This window comes from Neophocaena asiaeorientalis, unplaced genomic scaffold, assembly GCF_003031525.2.
Source record: "Neophocaena asiaeorientalis asiaeorientalis breed wild unplaced genomic scaffold, Neophocaena_asiaeorientalis_V1.1 scaffold62, whole genome shotgun sequence".
Lineage (NCBI taxonomy): Eukaryota > Metazoa > Chordata > Mammalia > Artiodactyla > Phocoenidae > Neophocaena > Neophocaena asiaeorientalis.
Window position 1 is genome coordinate 2,063,120 of NW_020175191.1, and position 16,430 is coordinate 2,079,549.

At 37.2% G+C, this 16,430-nt stretch overlaps 1 protein-coding gene across 3 annotated transcripts in view; it reads right to left on the bottom strand.

The window, feature by feature from the left end:
• PHTF1 (putative homeodomain transcription factor 1) overlaps nt 1-16,430 on the bottom strand; it is a 64,395-nt gene that overhangs the window by 26,264 nt on the left and 21,701 nt on the right. For 2 of the 3 annotated variants that reach the window (XM_024764795.1, XM_024764793.1), the window contains exons 4-13: nt 16,248-16,317; nt 15,615-15,773; nt 9,662-9,818; nt 8,331-8,465; nt 6,979-7,138; nt 5,928-6,101; nt 5,751-5,840; nt 4,804-4,833; nt 3,552-3,773; nt 299-427 (exon numbers count right to left, since the gene is read on the bottom strand). In XM_024764795.1, coding sequence (XP_024620563.1) covers nt 299-427; nt 3,552-3,773; nt 4,804-4,833; nt 5,751-5,840; nt 5,928-6,101; nt 6,979-7,138; nt 8,331-8,465; nt 9,662-9,818; nt 15,615-15,773; nt 16,248-16,317 — 1,326 coding nt within the window. The remainder of the gene's footprint in view (nt 1-298; nt 428-3,551; nt 3,774-4,803; nt 4,834-5,750; nt 5,841-5,927; nt 6,102-6,978; nt 7,139-8,330; nt 8,466-9,661; nt 9,819-15,614; nt 15,774-16,247; nt 16,318-16,430) is intronic. The other variant, XM_024764794.1, reaches the window with a different exon arrangement.

Consider the following 16,430-nt stretch of genomic DNA (forward strand, 5'->3'; position numbering starts at 1 on the left):
AATGCTTTAAATCTAAGAGAAATACAAATAAAAATGATGTACAGATTTATGACTTTTAGGCTTGAATGAGATAAGGGATATTTGTAGAGTCTACCTGAACAATTGATCATGCTCACAGAGACCTCTGTAACAAATAAAAAAATATACTACCTAGTGAAGACTGACTACAAAATTTAAGATACACATACTTGTGTTTCAAAAGCAGAGTCAACGTTTTGATCGTTAAATACATTCTATGAAATAGCTGCTGATCATTAAATAGATTTTTCTAAAAATCCAAAAACGTATTAAACCTTACCCTGCTCATGATGATACCACTTATTTCCAACACAGACATATCCATCTTTTTGCACTCATTCCCTTCCCAGATTATTGCACTAACTCGATCAGAGGCAGGACTTGAGTTCTGAAGCCAGAATAAATGGTTCTGAGAAGAAAAAATAAATATTTCCATCCACTCCTTCTTTATTTCCTCCATTATATTTTTTTCCCTTTGTCTAGCTCCTGGGCCACATTTGCCAGGGTTCAGCCTTGTCATCCTATTCTCCCCCTCACAAAGCTCATCACACCAATTACCACCTCCATGATGCTGGTTTCTGGTTTTTGTTTTTTTCCACAAAAACAACTTCTTACCTGGAGAGAGGCTAAGTGTCTCCTATAATGATGGGAGGTAGGATTACATGATCTCCAAGGCTGCTTCCCTACTAAATGTATGGAAGTGAGGATAAGCTTGGTGTATTAATGGGATATCAAGAAGGAAAGCATTTCTACAGCATCATGACTAGACCAGGGACAGTAGGAAGTTACACGGGAGAGGTACTAACAGGCCTTAACATCACAGGAATGACTGAGAAGGTAAACCTTTCTCTGGTCTAATCAGGACACAGAAAAGCATAGTAAGCTCAGGAGGAAAAGGTCGAGATAGAAACAGCCCCGTATTTTCCTCTGCCGTATCATGTCTTATTCTTCGAGTACCAACTCAAGTCCCATTTCACCAACATGTCCTCTCTGATGGCCACAAGCCTCACTCATGTTACCTTTCTCTGAGATTAAAAACCCTTACAGTCTATATCAGATAAATTTGCATCTAGTTATATGCTGCTTTTATTGTGTCCTCTATTTCCCATAAAATCATCTTGCTCCCAAACAAATGTATAAGTTACTAAAAAACAACCATCTGGTGTATTTCTTCTCCTTCTACAATAATGCTTAGCATAATGCTAATGCACATGTATGGATTTATTAATTGATTTAGCCAAAAAAATATTTATTAAGCAGCTACTATGTAACATGTACTATGGATATAATAAAGAACAAGACAGATGTAGTCCTTGACATCACAGAGCATACAGACTTATGGAGACATGATTAAATAAAGTTACTGTGCAGCATGATAAGAGAAGGAAAGAATGCTTTAGGAGCATATAGAAAAGGCTTCCTAAGGGAGTATCACTCAAGCCAAGAGCCGAAAAGTAAAAAAGAGTGAGACGAAGGAATAGGTATTGGAGAAAAGTGTGTGCCAGGCAAATAAACCAGTTTGTGTAAAGATCCAGAAGTACATGAGGAAACTGAAAGAAGTTTAGTTGAGTTAAACTATACCATGCAAGACTGTTATAGGGGCAAATAAAGGAACAGAAAGAAATAATCCAGAATGGAAAAAAAAAAAGCAATTAAAGGATTGTAAGGGGAACGGCATCAGATTTGCATTTTAGAAAGATCATTCTGGCTGCAGTGTGGGAAACGAAACGAAGCGGAGCAAGCCTAGAGAAGCTGTTGTAAGGATCCAGGCGAGGGCTGATGGTGGTCTGCACCAAGCAGTGTGGACACAGGTGGGCAGATGTATGTATTATACAGCAGAATCAAGACAGTGTGATGACTGATTGGAAACATGGGGGACGGGGTCAAGAACGGCCCCAAGGTTTCTAACTTGGGTGGTTAGTGGTGACATTTAGAAATATGGGGAATAAAAGAAGAATAGGTTAGGCGGGAGAATTGGGAAATGATGAATTCCGTTTAACATACTGAGTTTCATCTTACCTAGTTATTCTTACATATGCCTTAAAATTATCCTATAAATCCCAAAAGTGCAAAGGAGGTGAAAATCATCATGACGCTTTTCATAATTACCAAGGGCTAAGGTAATTTAGATGAGTCTTCAGACGGAATGCAAAGAATATTTAGATACAAACTTTGATAGCAAAATTGGAGGAAAAAGCTTAAAACTTTAATAATAAAATGTATGTTGTTCCTAGTTAGTTTTTGAAAACTGTATACATTTAATGAAGCAGAATTTTTTTCATTAAAATGTGTAACCTAAATCAATGGTATCTTAGAATCAAGAAAATTCAATAATTAAACAAATGAATATCCATCACCCACTATTTATTAAGTCATTGTGGAAATATTTAGCCTAAAACAAAATAAAACTAAGAAGAATCATGATCGTCGGCATTAAACATATGAAAGGCTGATATGAGAACCGTTTCTTTTTTTTCTTCTTTTTCTTTTTTTTTTGCGGTACGCAGGCCTCTCACTGTTGTGGCCTCTCCCGTTGCGGAGCACAGGCTCCAGATGCGCAGGCTCAGCAGCCATGGCTCACGGGCCCAGCCGCTCCGCGGTATGTGGGAATCTTCCTGGACTGGGGCACGAACCCGTGTCCCCTGCATCGGCAGGCGGACTCTCAACCACTGCACCACCAGGGAAGCCCAGAACCGTTTCTTAATCATTTAATCTATCCAGCAGTGGAAAAAGCTCAGGAAATAACAATCACTCCAGTTCCACAAGTATTTAAGCAGAGACTAACTGACTGTCTGATGTGGATAGCAATAACCATGCTAACATGTATTGGGTGCTTACTCTTTGCCAAGCATTGTGCTAAGCACTTTGTATTATCTCATTAGATGTACCACAATATTTCTAAGAAGTAGGAACTTCTTAGAAATATTGTTATTGTATTGTAACAATACTTCTCATTGTTACAAGTATTGTAACAATACTTCTTGTTGTTACTACATGATAGGTAGTAAAATAATTTCTGCAGATGTAGAATGAATTCCTATATTGATTGTAAAGTTGAAATAACCTTCTAAAGAATCCCCATTTCCAGGTTATCTGATTTTATGATATTAACAGAAAACCTAAAATTAAAGTAATCACTTGCTTTATACATTATTAGACAAGTAAGCAATGCCATCTCCTAGTAATTCATATATAATACTGTTATGTCTATGAAAATATAATATCAGGTTACTGCACCAAACAATGTACCCTGCTCATATAAAATGAACATTAAGGATCATTCTAAGGAAAATAATGAGAAAAAGTCCTAGGAAGAAACATTTAGGTTAGGGGAATTCAAGAGTGCTTCCCCCTGAGTTCTAATTCCAATATCTTCACTTACAAACTATGCTCAATTTCCTCATCTCTAAATCAGGGATAATAATAGTGTCCACCTTACAGGGTTATTGTAGAGTTAAATGAGATAATACAGTGCCTGGCACATGGTAAGTACACAGTAAACATCAGCTATTATTATCATCACCTTTACAGACCTGCTGAAAAACATCCTCCTTGGGGTCACGTTTGGTCCCTGAGTGAAGGGAGTTCACGTGGGCCCCCTCACTGTCGCTGGTGACAGACGACCGGCACTCAGGGCCGTGCAGCAGGTCATCCCATAACATATCCTCTGTCTCCGAGTCATGACGGGTGCTCTCCGAGTCTCTTCTCAACATGTTGAGGCTTCGAGAGCCACCACTCATGCCAGATCTACAGCCCTTTAAGGGAAAACAAAACCAAATTTCTTTTATATTTCTTTTTAAAAACAACTATATAAAATTTCTGTTGTTTAAGCTACCCAGCCTGTGGTATTCTGTTATGGCAACCTGAGTGGATAAACCCAACTATCTACAAGGATTTTTCTGAATTGCTTTTAATAATGAAAAACTGGAAACAAATTAAGTAGTCATAATTTTACACATTTTAATAAATTCCTTCATAAACTGGAATATTCTGCAGATGTTCAACAGAATGAAGTATTGTCTTATGTACTGATAAGGCAAGCCCTACAAGATAAAAAAAAAAAAACTCAGAACAAATTTTCCTATTTATGTTTTTTAAATGATATGTTATATGTTTAAATATATAGTATGCTCTCTTACTCAAAGGAAAATAAATATGTGGAACTATAACCACCCTCTGGACAGCATGGATTCAATCTGGGGATGTGGGGAACAGTGAGGGATTCATTATACTGGGAAGGGAGGCAGTAAGTGGAAATGGTTGTTTTTTATTAAATATACTTCTTCATTTGAATTTTTATAACATCCTTACCTTAATTTTACAACTACAAAATCTGTAAAGCCTTAAACTTTTTTTAAAAATGAAGTGACAGTTTTTGGGTCATGAAATTAATTTTTTTTTTTTTAGTTTTTTTCATTGTGATTTCTGTGTTTTAGATGAATATGTTCTTATTTTAACAGTTTTTGAAATACAGCATTCTTAAATATGTGTGCATAAGTTTATAGGTTGATAAATTTTTCACAAATGAAACATGTCTGTGTCATCAGCACCAAAACCAATGAACAAAGCATTACTAGCTCTCCTGCCCCTATTTCGGTGCTATTCTCTTTCAAGGAAAACAACCATTATGACTACTAAGAGCATAGATTAACTTCAATTTTGTACTTTGTTAGAGGTGAAATCTGAAAATAGCTATTTTTTATGTTTGACTACTTTTACAACATTATATTTCTGAAATTCATCCATATTGTTGCAGTAAAAGGTATTTTATAATAAAATATTTACCTGTATTTCAAAAACAAAACAACTATATATCTGAAATAAAATGAAAACAAGTTACCTATGGTGATGGCTGGCAAGCTTTCACACACCGATCACTAGGTTGACAAGGCTTCACATAACAATAATACATTTTCATGGTTAAATGTGAAACTCTGATGACTCTCTAACAGACTATCAAAGAGGACTCCCTCTGAGAAGTTATTGCCAAGTCATGGGGTTGTTCAAGTGAGGTGCCCTGGGATGGGGTGACTCCTGCAAGCACATCGAGAGGGCCCACTCTGGGTGCAGGTGTGGCTGGGCCTACTGACAAAGCCAAGTGTCCTCTACTCTAAATGTTGTGAGCTTGACTGTAGACGTAGTCACGTCCGGGGCCCAGCCAAACAGGGAAAAGGGTAATCAGGCTGAGAAAAGGATGGACATTGCAGCTCTCCTGCGGTACAAACATAGATATGAAAGTTTTTCCACAACCCCAGCTGCCTTGTCAATCAAAACAAAAGCTACCACCATCTACTCTCCTCACCTCTGAATTATAATGTCCCAAATGTACAATATTCCCATTAGCTTTCATGATGAGATTTACTGCTCCCATCTCTCAGGGGTCCTTTCTCAAATAACTGTCCCCATCAGCATCAATGCCATTTACAAAGGAACAATGCTTAAGAATAAACTGCATATTCCAAGTGAATATTAAGTAGCCTTCTCATCACCTACGGATTGAGGAGTCTCTCTCTGGGCATCATCTATGATACTTTTAAGATTAGATCAAAGACAAAGAGCTCGTTCTCTTTCTGGGGGTGAGCAGTCATATAAAAGCTTCTAGACAGGTAGACACGTAGTTGGGGGCAGGGGAGGGGCAGGCAAATATACACACAACTTTAGGACAAGCAATAAACAAAGGAATGGATACAGTTATTACACTCAAGAATACGCTTTGAAAAAGGATACGTTACCTGACTGAAGGCTGCCGATTCAAACTCTGATTCAGCCAGACTATCTGAATCCCGCACAACGGGACACCACTTGGAAGTGGTCTTCTTTACCTGCCAACAAACGATAGGAAAACGTGTTAAATACCTTGTGACTTGGGAGTTAATGCCTATCCTTTTATAAGCTAAAATAAAAATGACCTGAGTGTTTAGGTGCCTTGAAAGTATTGATTTCCTATTCTTAACTTCACAGCCGTTGTCACTTGAGGCCCCTTCCACGCTCCTCCGCAGTGTCATCATCTGTGTCCGGGCTTCACCATCATCCTCACTTGACAGATCATCTGAAATCCCATTGCCCAAACGTCCAAACGGCTCCTATAAAGAGAACAGCAGTTTCCTCACAGGGGACAGCCCAAAATACTCCAGTTAGCCTATGTACAAAAACTAAGAAGCAGTAAAAGTAAACTAAACCCAAACTGAACAAACCTACCTATTAGTTGGTCTCAATAAAGAAAAATATTAACCTTTCTTGAAACTAAATAGCTTAAGTGAGGAGGCAGTATTATGTAGAGGTTAGAAGCACAGGCTTGAGTCAAACTCAAGTCTGAATCACAGCTCTTCTACTTATTAGCTATGTAACTGTAGGTAGGTAATTCAATCTCTCTGGGCCTCAATTTCCTCATCTGAAAAGCGATGATAATAAAAGCACCTATCTCACAGAGCTGTTGAAACAATTCAGTGAGTTACTACTTGTAAAGCACTTAGAATAGTGCTTGGTTACAGTAATGGCTCAAAAATATTAGCTTTTTGTAATTCGTAAATGCCAGTCTAACAAATAAGAAAATATTTCAAGACTATAAAGTAAGAGTGTAGTTAGTTTTAGACGTAAAGCAGAACGTCTATACCTAAACCTGGAAAATAGGTTCCCAAACCTTAACACACTATCACCACCTCTCTGGAAGACGACACAGCAGCCTCTACACTAATCTGTTTATTGAATCTACCAGTCTCCTACTAAGGCTGGACCAGGGGCAGATGCAATAACAAGTTCTGGTCCTAGAAATTAGAAGAATAAGGGACAGTCTTCATGTTATTCTTCATGATGTTTTCCTTTTCACATCCTGTAGTTTTACATTTCAAATGACACAAATCTATTAGTACCTATTTTGTGTTTCTAGCAGAGTCTAAGAATAGAAAAATGTTACACAGGAAAGGAAAGACCTTGTAATACTTACTCTCATCTAAATCTTACCCTGCACCCCTTTTCTCCATCTGAAAATTTTGCTTTCTCTCTTGTTTGCCACATTCTAATCTCTGGTCGACACTGTCTCTTCTTGATGATAGGATGCAGACAAGCTGAGTCATTGTCAGTCTCTGTCCCTTTGCTACATATTAATTTTACTCTTTTCATCCTATTTTTAAAAAAGGAAAAAAAGATTACTAGTTAGTTTTTTGAAAGTAATATCTTTCACGAAGTCACTTTCTTCTGAGGAGTACAATATATATTATTCTGGAAATCAAGAAGATTCAGAAATTGTACGTTTCAGGCTTCTAGCTTGCCTAAGGGCGTAGGAAGCCAGTTCTCTCTCTAGTCTCCAAAGACTTGGGTCAGTTAGTTGAGAGGAAGCCTGTTCTTTTCAATTTTGCAAGGAAGTGGGTCCACAGTCTTCCCTCTCAAACGCAATGCCAACCCCGCCCTCACATTGCCTGTTTGTGCCACTTCATAGAATGTCTTCCCCTCTCCTGTGCTTCAAAGCCCAGCAACTCTCAGCTCCTCCCTGACTCCTGCTGACTACTTCACCCCAGAATACTCACTCCTGCTGAATTGCATGGCCTTTAGTCAGCATGATATCATTTATGATATTTTTACATTTTTGTGACTGTATCATACCTGCTACTCTTACCTTCCTAATTAGACGGTAAAATCACTAAGAGGAATGCCCAGTGCCCAGCACAATGTTCAGCACAAAGAACTCAAACGCTTCAACTAAAGAGTGTCAACTTATCTTTAGAAAAATTTGTGAACATACTTCGTCTTCAAAAACAAAGCCGCAAAAGCACTTTACTTTTGAGTCACAAACATTAACATATGATAAAATAAGGATTTCTTCGAGTCATACTAGCGCTGCTACAACCTACAAAATCATGAAGGAGGTTGAATGTGTCTTGGACTCATTTCCCTTTCTGTCCTACAGCCCATTGACACCAGCCTCCTGTCCTGCACCCCACATCTAAAGAGGAATCAGCTCTCATACCGAAAAAGACCTCATCTTTTAAAAACTCTTCATTCTCTCAAGATGTTGGCCAATATGACTTAAAATATTTACCCTTCAAGAGTATTTATATTTCCATAATCTTGTGGTCTAAAAAACCATTAAAGATCAAACAGAATGACACTTTTATGGTAGATTACTGGACTAATGGGTAACATGACAGACAGTGGTGCCATTTCAAATAAGCAAATCATTCCAGAACCTTTAAAAATCTCACCACAATGATAATATGCTTACACTGTGTATTCCTAAAACCTAATCAGATTATACACTATGTAAATACTAATGCAAACACAAAATCAAGTAAAAATTCCAATGTAAGACTTCCCACCTGTTGCCAAAGAGAGTCCCCCAAAAACCACCATTAAAGGGTGCAGATTCCAAAGTTTCTGTTCCTCTGGCTTTATCAGAGGAGTTATTTCCATTTTCTCGGCTCCCATCACCATTTACAGTTTTTCGTAATTTTCTACAAAAAAAATATTTCAACAACTTTAGATTATTCAGGACCTTTTCTGTTTCTACTCAGAATATCCCTACTGACTACTACCTGAAATTAAGTATAATGAACTTCATATAATGAGGATAAATTATACAGGAACATTTCTGACTTAAGGGCAAAAACAGGTTCCAGAACAAAGTGCTAAGTTACCATTTTGTTCATTCATTAAATAAATAGAAATGCCATTCAAAAACATAACTAGAAGGAAAATTTTCATATGTATGACCAATAGTCTTTTCAGGAACCACAGAAAGAATGAACAATTTCTTTAAATATGGATGCCAGAAATCTACCCATTTGGCACATTTAATCATGGGAACACAAAATAATAGCAAGTGATCAATTTTTTGATATTCTATGCAGTGAAAAGATATATCCTGTAAATACCAATGAGACACAGCACAGTATTTGATTTCCTTAGAAAACTTTAAATCAATTAAACTGAATTTTCAAGGAATATTCTTTCCTGGAAAAAAAAAGTTTTGAAAATAACATTCAAAAATAAGTATAAATATATTGAAATTCTTTGCACCAAATGAAAAAATCTTATATAGTAACTCCTTGGGGGAAGAAAAATCTACAGATACTCTGAGAAAGATGACTTTTGTAAGATAATACCATGTATATCTAAGAAACCTTTAACAGTTCCAAACCCCACAAATGGCACATAATCAATAAAGACTAGACATGAATTCAATGTGTAGAAAAGTTAAATCTTTATTAAAAGTTTAGAACACTTAGAAATCCATTCTTTTTACATATTATTGAAAAAAGGTAAAAATTTTAGTAGCACTAACCTAATGTACTAAGATCCTTGTTTATAGTGAATTTTCACCAAATTTTGAGACAATTATGAAGAAGAATGTTTTTCATTAAAATCATTATTTAAGGTAAATTTTGATAAGGAATAATACAGTATAGAAATTTTCCTTTTAAACAACGGTACTGAATGACAAACCCCCATACCCCTTGGATTAAAAGTTCATGACAAGGTTTCTAAGCATCAGGGAGAAAAGTAAAGCATTTGGGGTTTTTTTTAAGCCAAAAAAATAATGAAAAATATATGCAAAAGAGGAAGGTTTTGTATTAATTTACTCAAAGATTTTGTTCTTCAACGCCTCTCCCAGGAAATACACAACCAAAAGTGTAATTTCTCATCTCACCTTCTTCTCCGATTTCCATTGTTTCCCGATGGCCTTGTTATCTGAGTAGACACAATTTGACAGTGGACAGTTCCCATGAGTAACATAAGGCACAAGGGTCCAAGTACTTCACTTACATTCACAATAGGCATCATAAAATAGAACACGAGTGCTATAACTGAAAAGAAGAGATTTCAAAGTGGAAAGCATTAGGGTTTATCTTTAAAACCAATTCTAATAACTCTACAGATTATTTCTCTAAAAATCTATCATTTAAAGAAGTATACAAATGAAAAGCACATAATTTTCTACAATACAATCCACCTGCACATTAGCTGAGTGAAAACCTGAAGCCCTAGATCACAGAGCAAGTGAAGAATGATGTGTCCAAAGGATCTGCCTTTCTGGAAATATGACAATCTAGATATTCTGAAAGACTTTCCAGCACAAAACAACTAGATACTGTATAACCCTCTGCAGTACTGCTCTGCTCAGAGACCCAGTATTCTCCAGGGCCCAGAGTTATATGTAGCAATTAACACAGCTGCGATTTGAACCAAGGCAGCCAGGTTCCAGAATCCTTATTCTTTTTTTTTTTTGGCCAAGGTGTGGCATGCAGGATCTTAGTTCCCTGACCAGGGATGGAACCCATGACCCTTGCAATGGAAGCATGGAGCCCTAACCACTGGACTGCCAGGGAAGTCCCAGAGTCCTTACTCTTTTTTTTTTTTTTTGGCCAAGGTGGGGCATGCAGGATCTTAGTTCCCTGACCAGGGATGGAACCCATGCCCCTTGCAATGGAAGCATGGAGCCCTAACCACTGGACTCCCAGGGAAGTCCCAGAGTCCTTACTCTTAAACGCCACGCTACGTTGCCTCTTTGTATGTGAGTATGAAATGTCCAAAGAAAAAAGTAATGAAAGAAACAGAAAGATATCACAAATTATCTCCCCAAACTTCCAGATACAATTTTACAGATTCGTTCTTTCAGACTTTGACATAAAGATAATTCTTGTGCTATACAAACTTTTCTATGTGGAGAAAAATTAATTCCATTCCCTAATACCCTGATGCCCAAACATAACAACAATAGCACCAAAACTATAAACTATAGACCTTGCTGACTTGTGAACATGGATATAAATTTACCTCTAAAAAGTAACACCATGAAAGCAGGGATTTCTGTCTATTTTGTTCACTGCTGTACCTAGATCAGTACCTGGCACATAGTAAGCACTCAAGATTTGTTGAATGAATGACTGAAATACTATCAAAGTAAATTTGACAATACAGCAAAAGAATAATTCACCAAGATCATATAGGGTTTATGCTAGTAGGATAGTAGGAAATCTTTCTCAGAGCCTAGAAGAGTACCTGGCACAGACATGTTAGGCACTAAAGGAATTGTTGACTGAGACTTAACTGATGTAATTTAATAACTTAATACGATGTAGTTTTGACCGCATGCATATGTATCATCTCAATTGCCAATTGTGTAAAAGGTCTGTGTTCCTGATTCCTGGGAGGTAACCCTAAACCCTTGGAATTTTCCAAATGATGAAGTATCTTTGTTATTCATGGTGGGTCCCTTGGACCACAGAGGATAGTTTATGCCAATAAAATGACTAAGGATAGGAGTAGCCACACCAGAAAGACCAACTATGGAATTAGAGGGCTGGGGCTTTGAGCCACACTGTATCAGCCTGACCTCTGGGGAGGGAATGGGAGCTAAAGACTGAGTTTAACTCCTTGGCCAGTGACTCAATCAAACATGCCTACATAATAAACCCTCAATAAAAACTCTGGACACCAAAGCTTGGGTGAGCTTCTCTGGTTGGCAATACCTTGTGCATACCGCTATCCATTATGGATGGAAGGGTAACACATCCTTGAGGATGACAAAAACTTCCTGATTGAAGACCTCCCAGACTTTGCCCTATGCACCCCTTCTAATTTGTATCCTTCTGCTACAATAAAACTATTAACGACAGCGCTTTCCTGAGTGCTTTGAGTCATTCTAGTGAATTATTAAGTCTGAGGGAATGAGTGGGGGACTCTCAAAACTGTAGCCAGCTGGTCAGAGTAAGGGTAGCCCTAGGCACTCCCAAAGTAAGGCTGGTGTCTTGGGAAGGGATGTGCCTTTAACCTGTGAAGTCTGGTCCAACTCTAGTAGTGAAAAAGCATTCTATAAAAATAGACATTTGTTCCTGATTTGTAATTAATCTTAAATGCCCATCTTTTCTAAAATACTAGGAATATAAAAATATGTCCTTAACATGCTAAAGAATATAAATAAGTAGTGCTCGCTTTGGCAGCACATATACTAAAGAATATATAAGTAAAATCAACATGCATCATATAATGAAAACATTCTGAATAGGAACAAAACATTCTGATCACTCTTACTGTTACCACTTAACATTGCTCTGAAAATGCTGACTAATTCAATACAAGTAAATGAAATGTATGAAAAAAGAGGAGACCAACTTTTCATTATGCCAACAATATGGTTGTATAATTAGAAAATCTGAGAGAAGCACTGAAAAACTATTAGAAATAATGAGAGTTTAAAAAGTGGCTGGTTATAACAATCTTAAGTATAAACTAAAGGCTTTCAAATGTAACAGCAATCACCAGTTAAAACACATAAAACAAACCAAAAAAGCCTCATACCTACAGCAGCAGCAACAAAAATAAAAACATAAAATATTTTTCTTTAATGTGGAAGCCCCCAAGCGTCCTCTGATGGATGATACATATAAACAAAATGTGGTATATACATACAGTTGATTATTATTCATCCTCAAACAGGAAGGAAATTCTGACACATGCTACAAATGGATGAATCTTGAAGACATTATGGTAAGTGAAATAAGGACAATTACTGTATGATTCCACTTATATGAGGTACTCAGAGTGGTCAAATTCATAGAGACAGAAAGTAGAAGAGTGGTTGGCTGGGGGTAGGAGTAATTGAAGAGTTATTGATTTATGGGTACAGAGTTTCAGTTTGGAAAAATGAAAAAAGTTCTGGAGATAGATGGTGGTGATGGCTACCTAACAATGTGAATGTACTTAATGTCATTGAACTGTATACTTAAAAATAGTTAAGATGGTAAATTTCATGTATATTTTACCAGAATGAAAAAAATACTGAGTTTAACAAGATCTATGCAGGCCTTATAAGAAAAAAAAAATTCCTACAAAGCTTTACAGAAAGATATAACAGAAGACTTGATTAAAAGGAGAGATATATCAGGCTTCCCTGGTGGTGCAGTGGTTAAGAATTCGCCTGCCAATGCAGAGGACACGGGTTCGAGCCCTGGTCCGGGAAGATCCCACATGCCACAGAGCAACTAAGCCCGTACAACACAACTACTGAGTCTGCGCTCTAGAGCCCGCCAGCCACAACTACTGAGCCCCCGTGCTATAACTACTGCAGCCCGTGCGCCTAGAGCCCCTGCTCCACAACAAGAGAAGCCACCGCAATGAGAAGCCCGCGCGCCGCAGCGAAGAGTAGCCCCCACTCAAAGCAACTAGAGAAAGCCCGTGCGCAGCAAAGACCCAGTGCAGCCAAAAATAAATAAATAAAATTAATTAATTAAAAAGGAAAGATATATCAATTTTCTCCCCATTCCCTCCAAATATATCTATATCTATATTTTGTAGTGGGCAGTGGTGAGAACGGAGTTCCAATCCAAATTCCAATTTTTTTTTTTTTTGGTCTTTGATCATGATAAAATAATTCTAAATTATTTTGCAACGAATAAGCAAGTAAGAACACCTAAGAGAAAATGTTGAAAAACACAGAATAATAGAGGAATGCTTGTCCTGCTCAACGTTACTACTCATTAAATAGCTACAGTAATTAAAGAAATGTGACACAGATATGAGAATAACCAGACAAACTGATGGTGCAGAATATATAGTCCAGAAATAGACCATGGTGTATACGAAAATTTAATATATATAATTTAGCTCAGTAAGAAATTCTTTAATAACACACATGTGGAAAAATATTTAACTTCACCCTTACAAGTGACCAAAGAAATGCACATTAAACAAGTAAAATACTAATTTTCGTATATCAAATTAGGTAACAATTTTTAAAATTATGATAACGCTAAGATTGTGGTGAAACAGAATCCACTACTTTCCAAAAGAATTGTGTCACCAGCAATTTCACTATATGCACTAAAAGCCTTAAACCGTTTACATTCTTTGATCTGTTAATTCTATTCCAGAGAATAAATTCCAAAGAAATAATACAAAATATGAAAAATTTTGTTCATGATGGTATTATTAATAAGAAAGAACTAGAAACAACTTAATGCTCATTACATGGGAAGAGTTATGTAAATTATGGTACTTTTATATAATGGACTATAAAGCAGTTATAAAAAGTGTTTATGTTAAATCCTTATGATAGACTCATACAGACATTAAAATGATAGTTTGAAATGATGGTGTGTCCACATGATGTAATATTATGCAGCAACTAAATGACAGTTATGAAAACAATTCAAAAAAACTGACACAGATAAAAGAAAACAAAAATCACCCCAAATCCTTTCACCTTAACCCAACCTTCACCTTTCACCTACTCTCTGTTCTAAGTCATGTCTGTTTGCTCAGGTATAACCATATCTATGCTGCCCTCTTTCAGAAAGTGTTCCTGGTAGGCAATGGAGTATATTAAAGAGCATACACTGGGCCCCTGCACATAGTGAGAAGAGAAAAAACATCAGGTAGTGACGTGTAATACAGAAATTAACACAGACTCCTGTGACAGTGACTGAGGGGTGGTACAACTACTTAGAAAGTATAGACAGGGATGGCCTTTCTGTGAAAGTTACATCTGAGCACAGATCCTAAAGATGACAGAAAAGATAGCCACATGAAAAGCCTTACGATTGTTTCAAACAGAAAGAAAAGCCCTGGGTGAGGAATAGAAAAAGGCCTTATGCCTAGAGTAAGCAAGGAGGAGAGTGGTAAGACATGGCATCCGACAGGTTAGCAGGGGCCAGATAATGTAGGGCACTGGAGGCCCTGGTGAGGAGTTTGGGTTTCTATTCCAAGGGCAATGAGAAGTCACTAAAGGGACTTTTTAAAAAAAGCAGGAAAATGACATGATAGGGTTTCCATTTCAAAAGATTTCTCTAATTGCTGTGAAAAGAGTGATGGGCAGAAAGAAAGCTCAGAGTAGATGCTATTCCAGTGATCTAGGTGAAGGGATGGTGGTGCTGTGGACTATGATGGTGGCAGCAGAGACTGGGATAAGTAGCCAGGACATATTCTGGAGGTCACACTTACAGACTTGGTGACAGATGGAATATGAGGGTTGACGGCAGAGTAGAATAGGAAGACAATTTTTCGCTTGAAAACTGGGTAGCTGATGGCATCATTTAATGAAATGGGATAAAACCTAAAGGGGAATAAGACTGTATAAAAGAAAAGATTGTAAAAAAAAAAAAATCAGGAGTTCCATTTTGGATATGATTAAGTTCAAGATACCTATGAAATCTCCATATGGAAAGGTCAAAAAGGCAGTTGTATTTACAAGCCTGAAGTTCAGCAGAGAGATCTGGCCTGAAAATATAAATTTGAGAATCACCAGTATATCAATTATATTTAAAGGTACAAGGCTTGATGAGAGTACCTAGAGAAGAGAAGAGAATCCCGGTCCAACCTAGAGGTAATCCAATATTCAAAGGTCAGACACAGGAAAAGTTTGAAAAGGCCTGGCCAGTGAGACAGGCAGAAAGAAATTCAAGAGAGAGGAGTTAGACAATCATGTTTGCTCTCTCTGAGCAAATAAATTTGAGGTGATCTCCAAATGGTGTATGTCCCTTCGTTTCTTTGTACGTGAAACCATCAAATGAAAGGGTAGATGTAAGAACAGTAAGGTCTGCATGATCTGATAGCAACAGCGGCAAAAAGAAACGGTCATAATTTATCCCAACTCCTCCAATTACCTTGCATGAGGTAAAGCAGTAGCAGCCAGACAAAGATTCTTAAAGAGGTAACCTGAATCCACCAATTGCTGAAGAAGGGAAAAAATACAACTCGAACAAGCCCCTTCCGAGTCAGAGATGTCCAGGGAATTTCAGGTTTGGCTTTGGCAAATGTTGAGCCTTTAAATACACAACAAAACAAAACATCAAACATTTATGTACACTAGACTAATGCCCACTTGTAACACTATATTAAAAACAGGTGAGAGCAAAAATCAGCACACAACCTGTTCAGTGAAAAAGAATCCTCTTCGATGTTCATTATATATACTGACTTCTTGCCTCAGTCACTAGGACAGGAGCTCAAAATAAGTCAGGCTTGTTTGAATGGTATACAATATATTTTTCTTCATTACACAGCAGCAAGTCTCCAAGTTCATCTCTTTCACCCTCATGGAAACCATGTACTTTACATAGCCACACAGTATAAAGCAAAGGGGAAAACATGCTAAAGCCTGAATGATGCAGGAAGAACACTACTTTGGGAAATTAAAGTATACCATCATATAGGGAAGATATCCAAAAAGAATCTTTAGTACCACTATGAAATAATATAATGATATACCTAAGAAACAAGCCAACTTTAGAACTCACCTCTGATTAAGTCAACATCAATCAAGTCTGCCTTTATGTGACCCATCTTTTTTGGTTTGTTTTTGAAGCCCTAGAATAAAACAAAACAAAAACCAGAAATAAACAGCATTTTAAAAGCCCTTTTAAAACAAAAGGTAAATTTACGTTTCTTTTTCTCTACACCTGACTCCCTTTTACTGATGA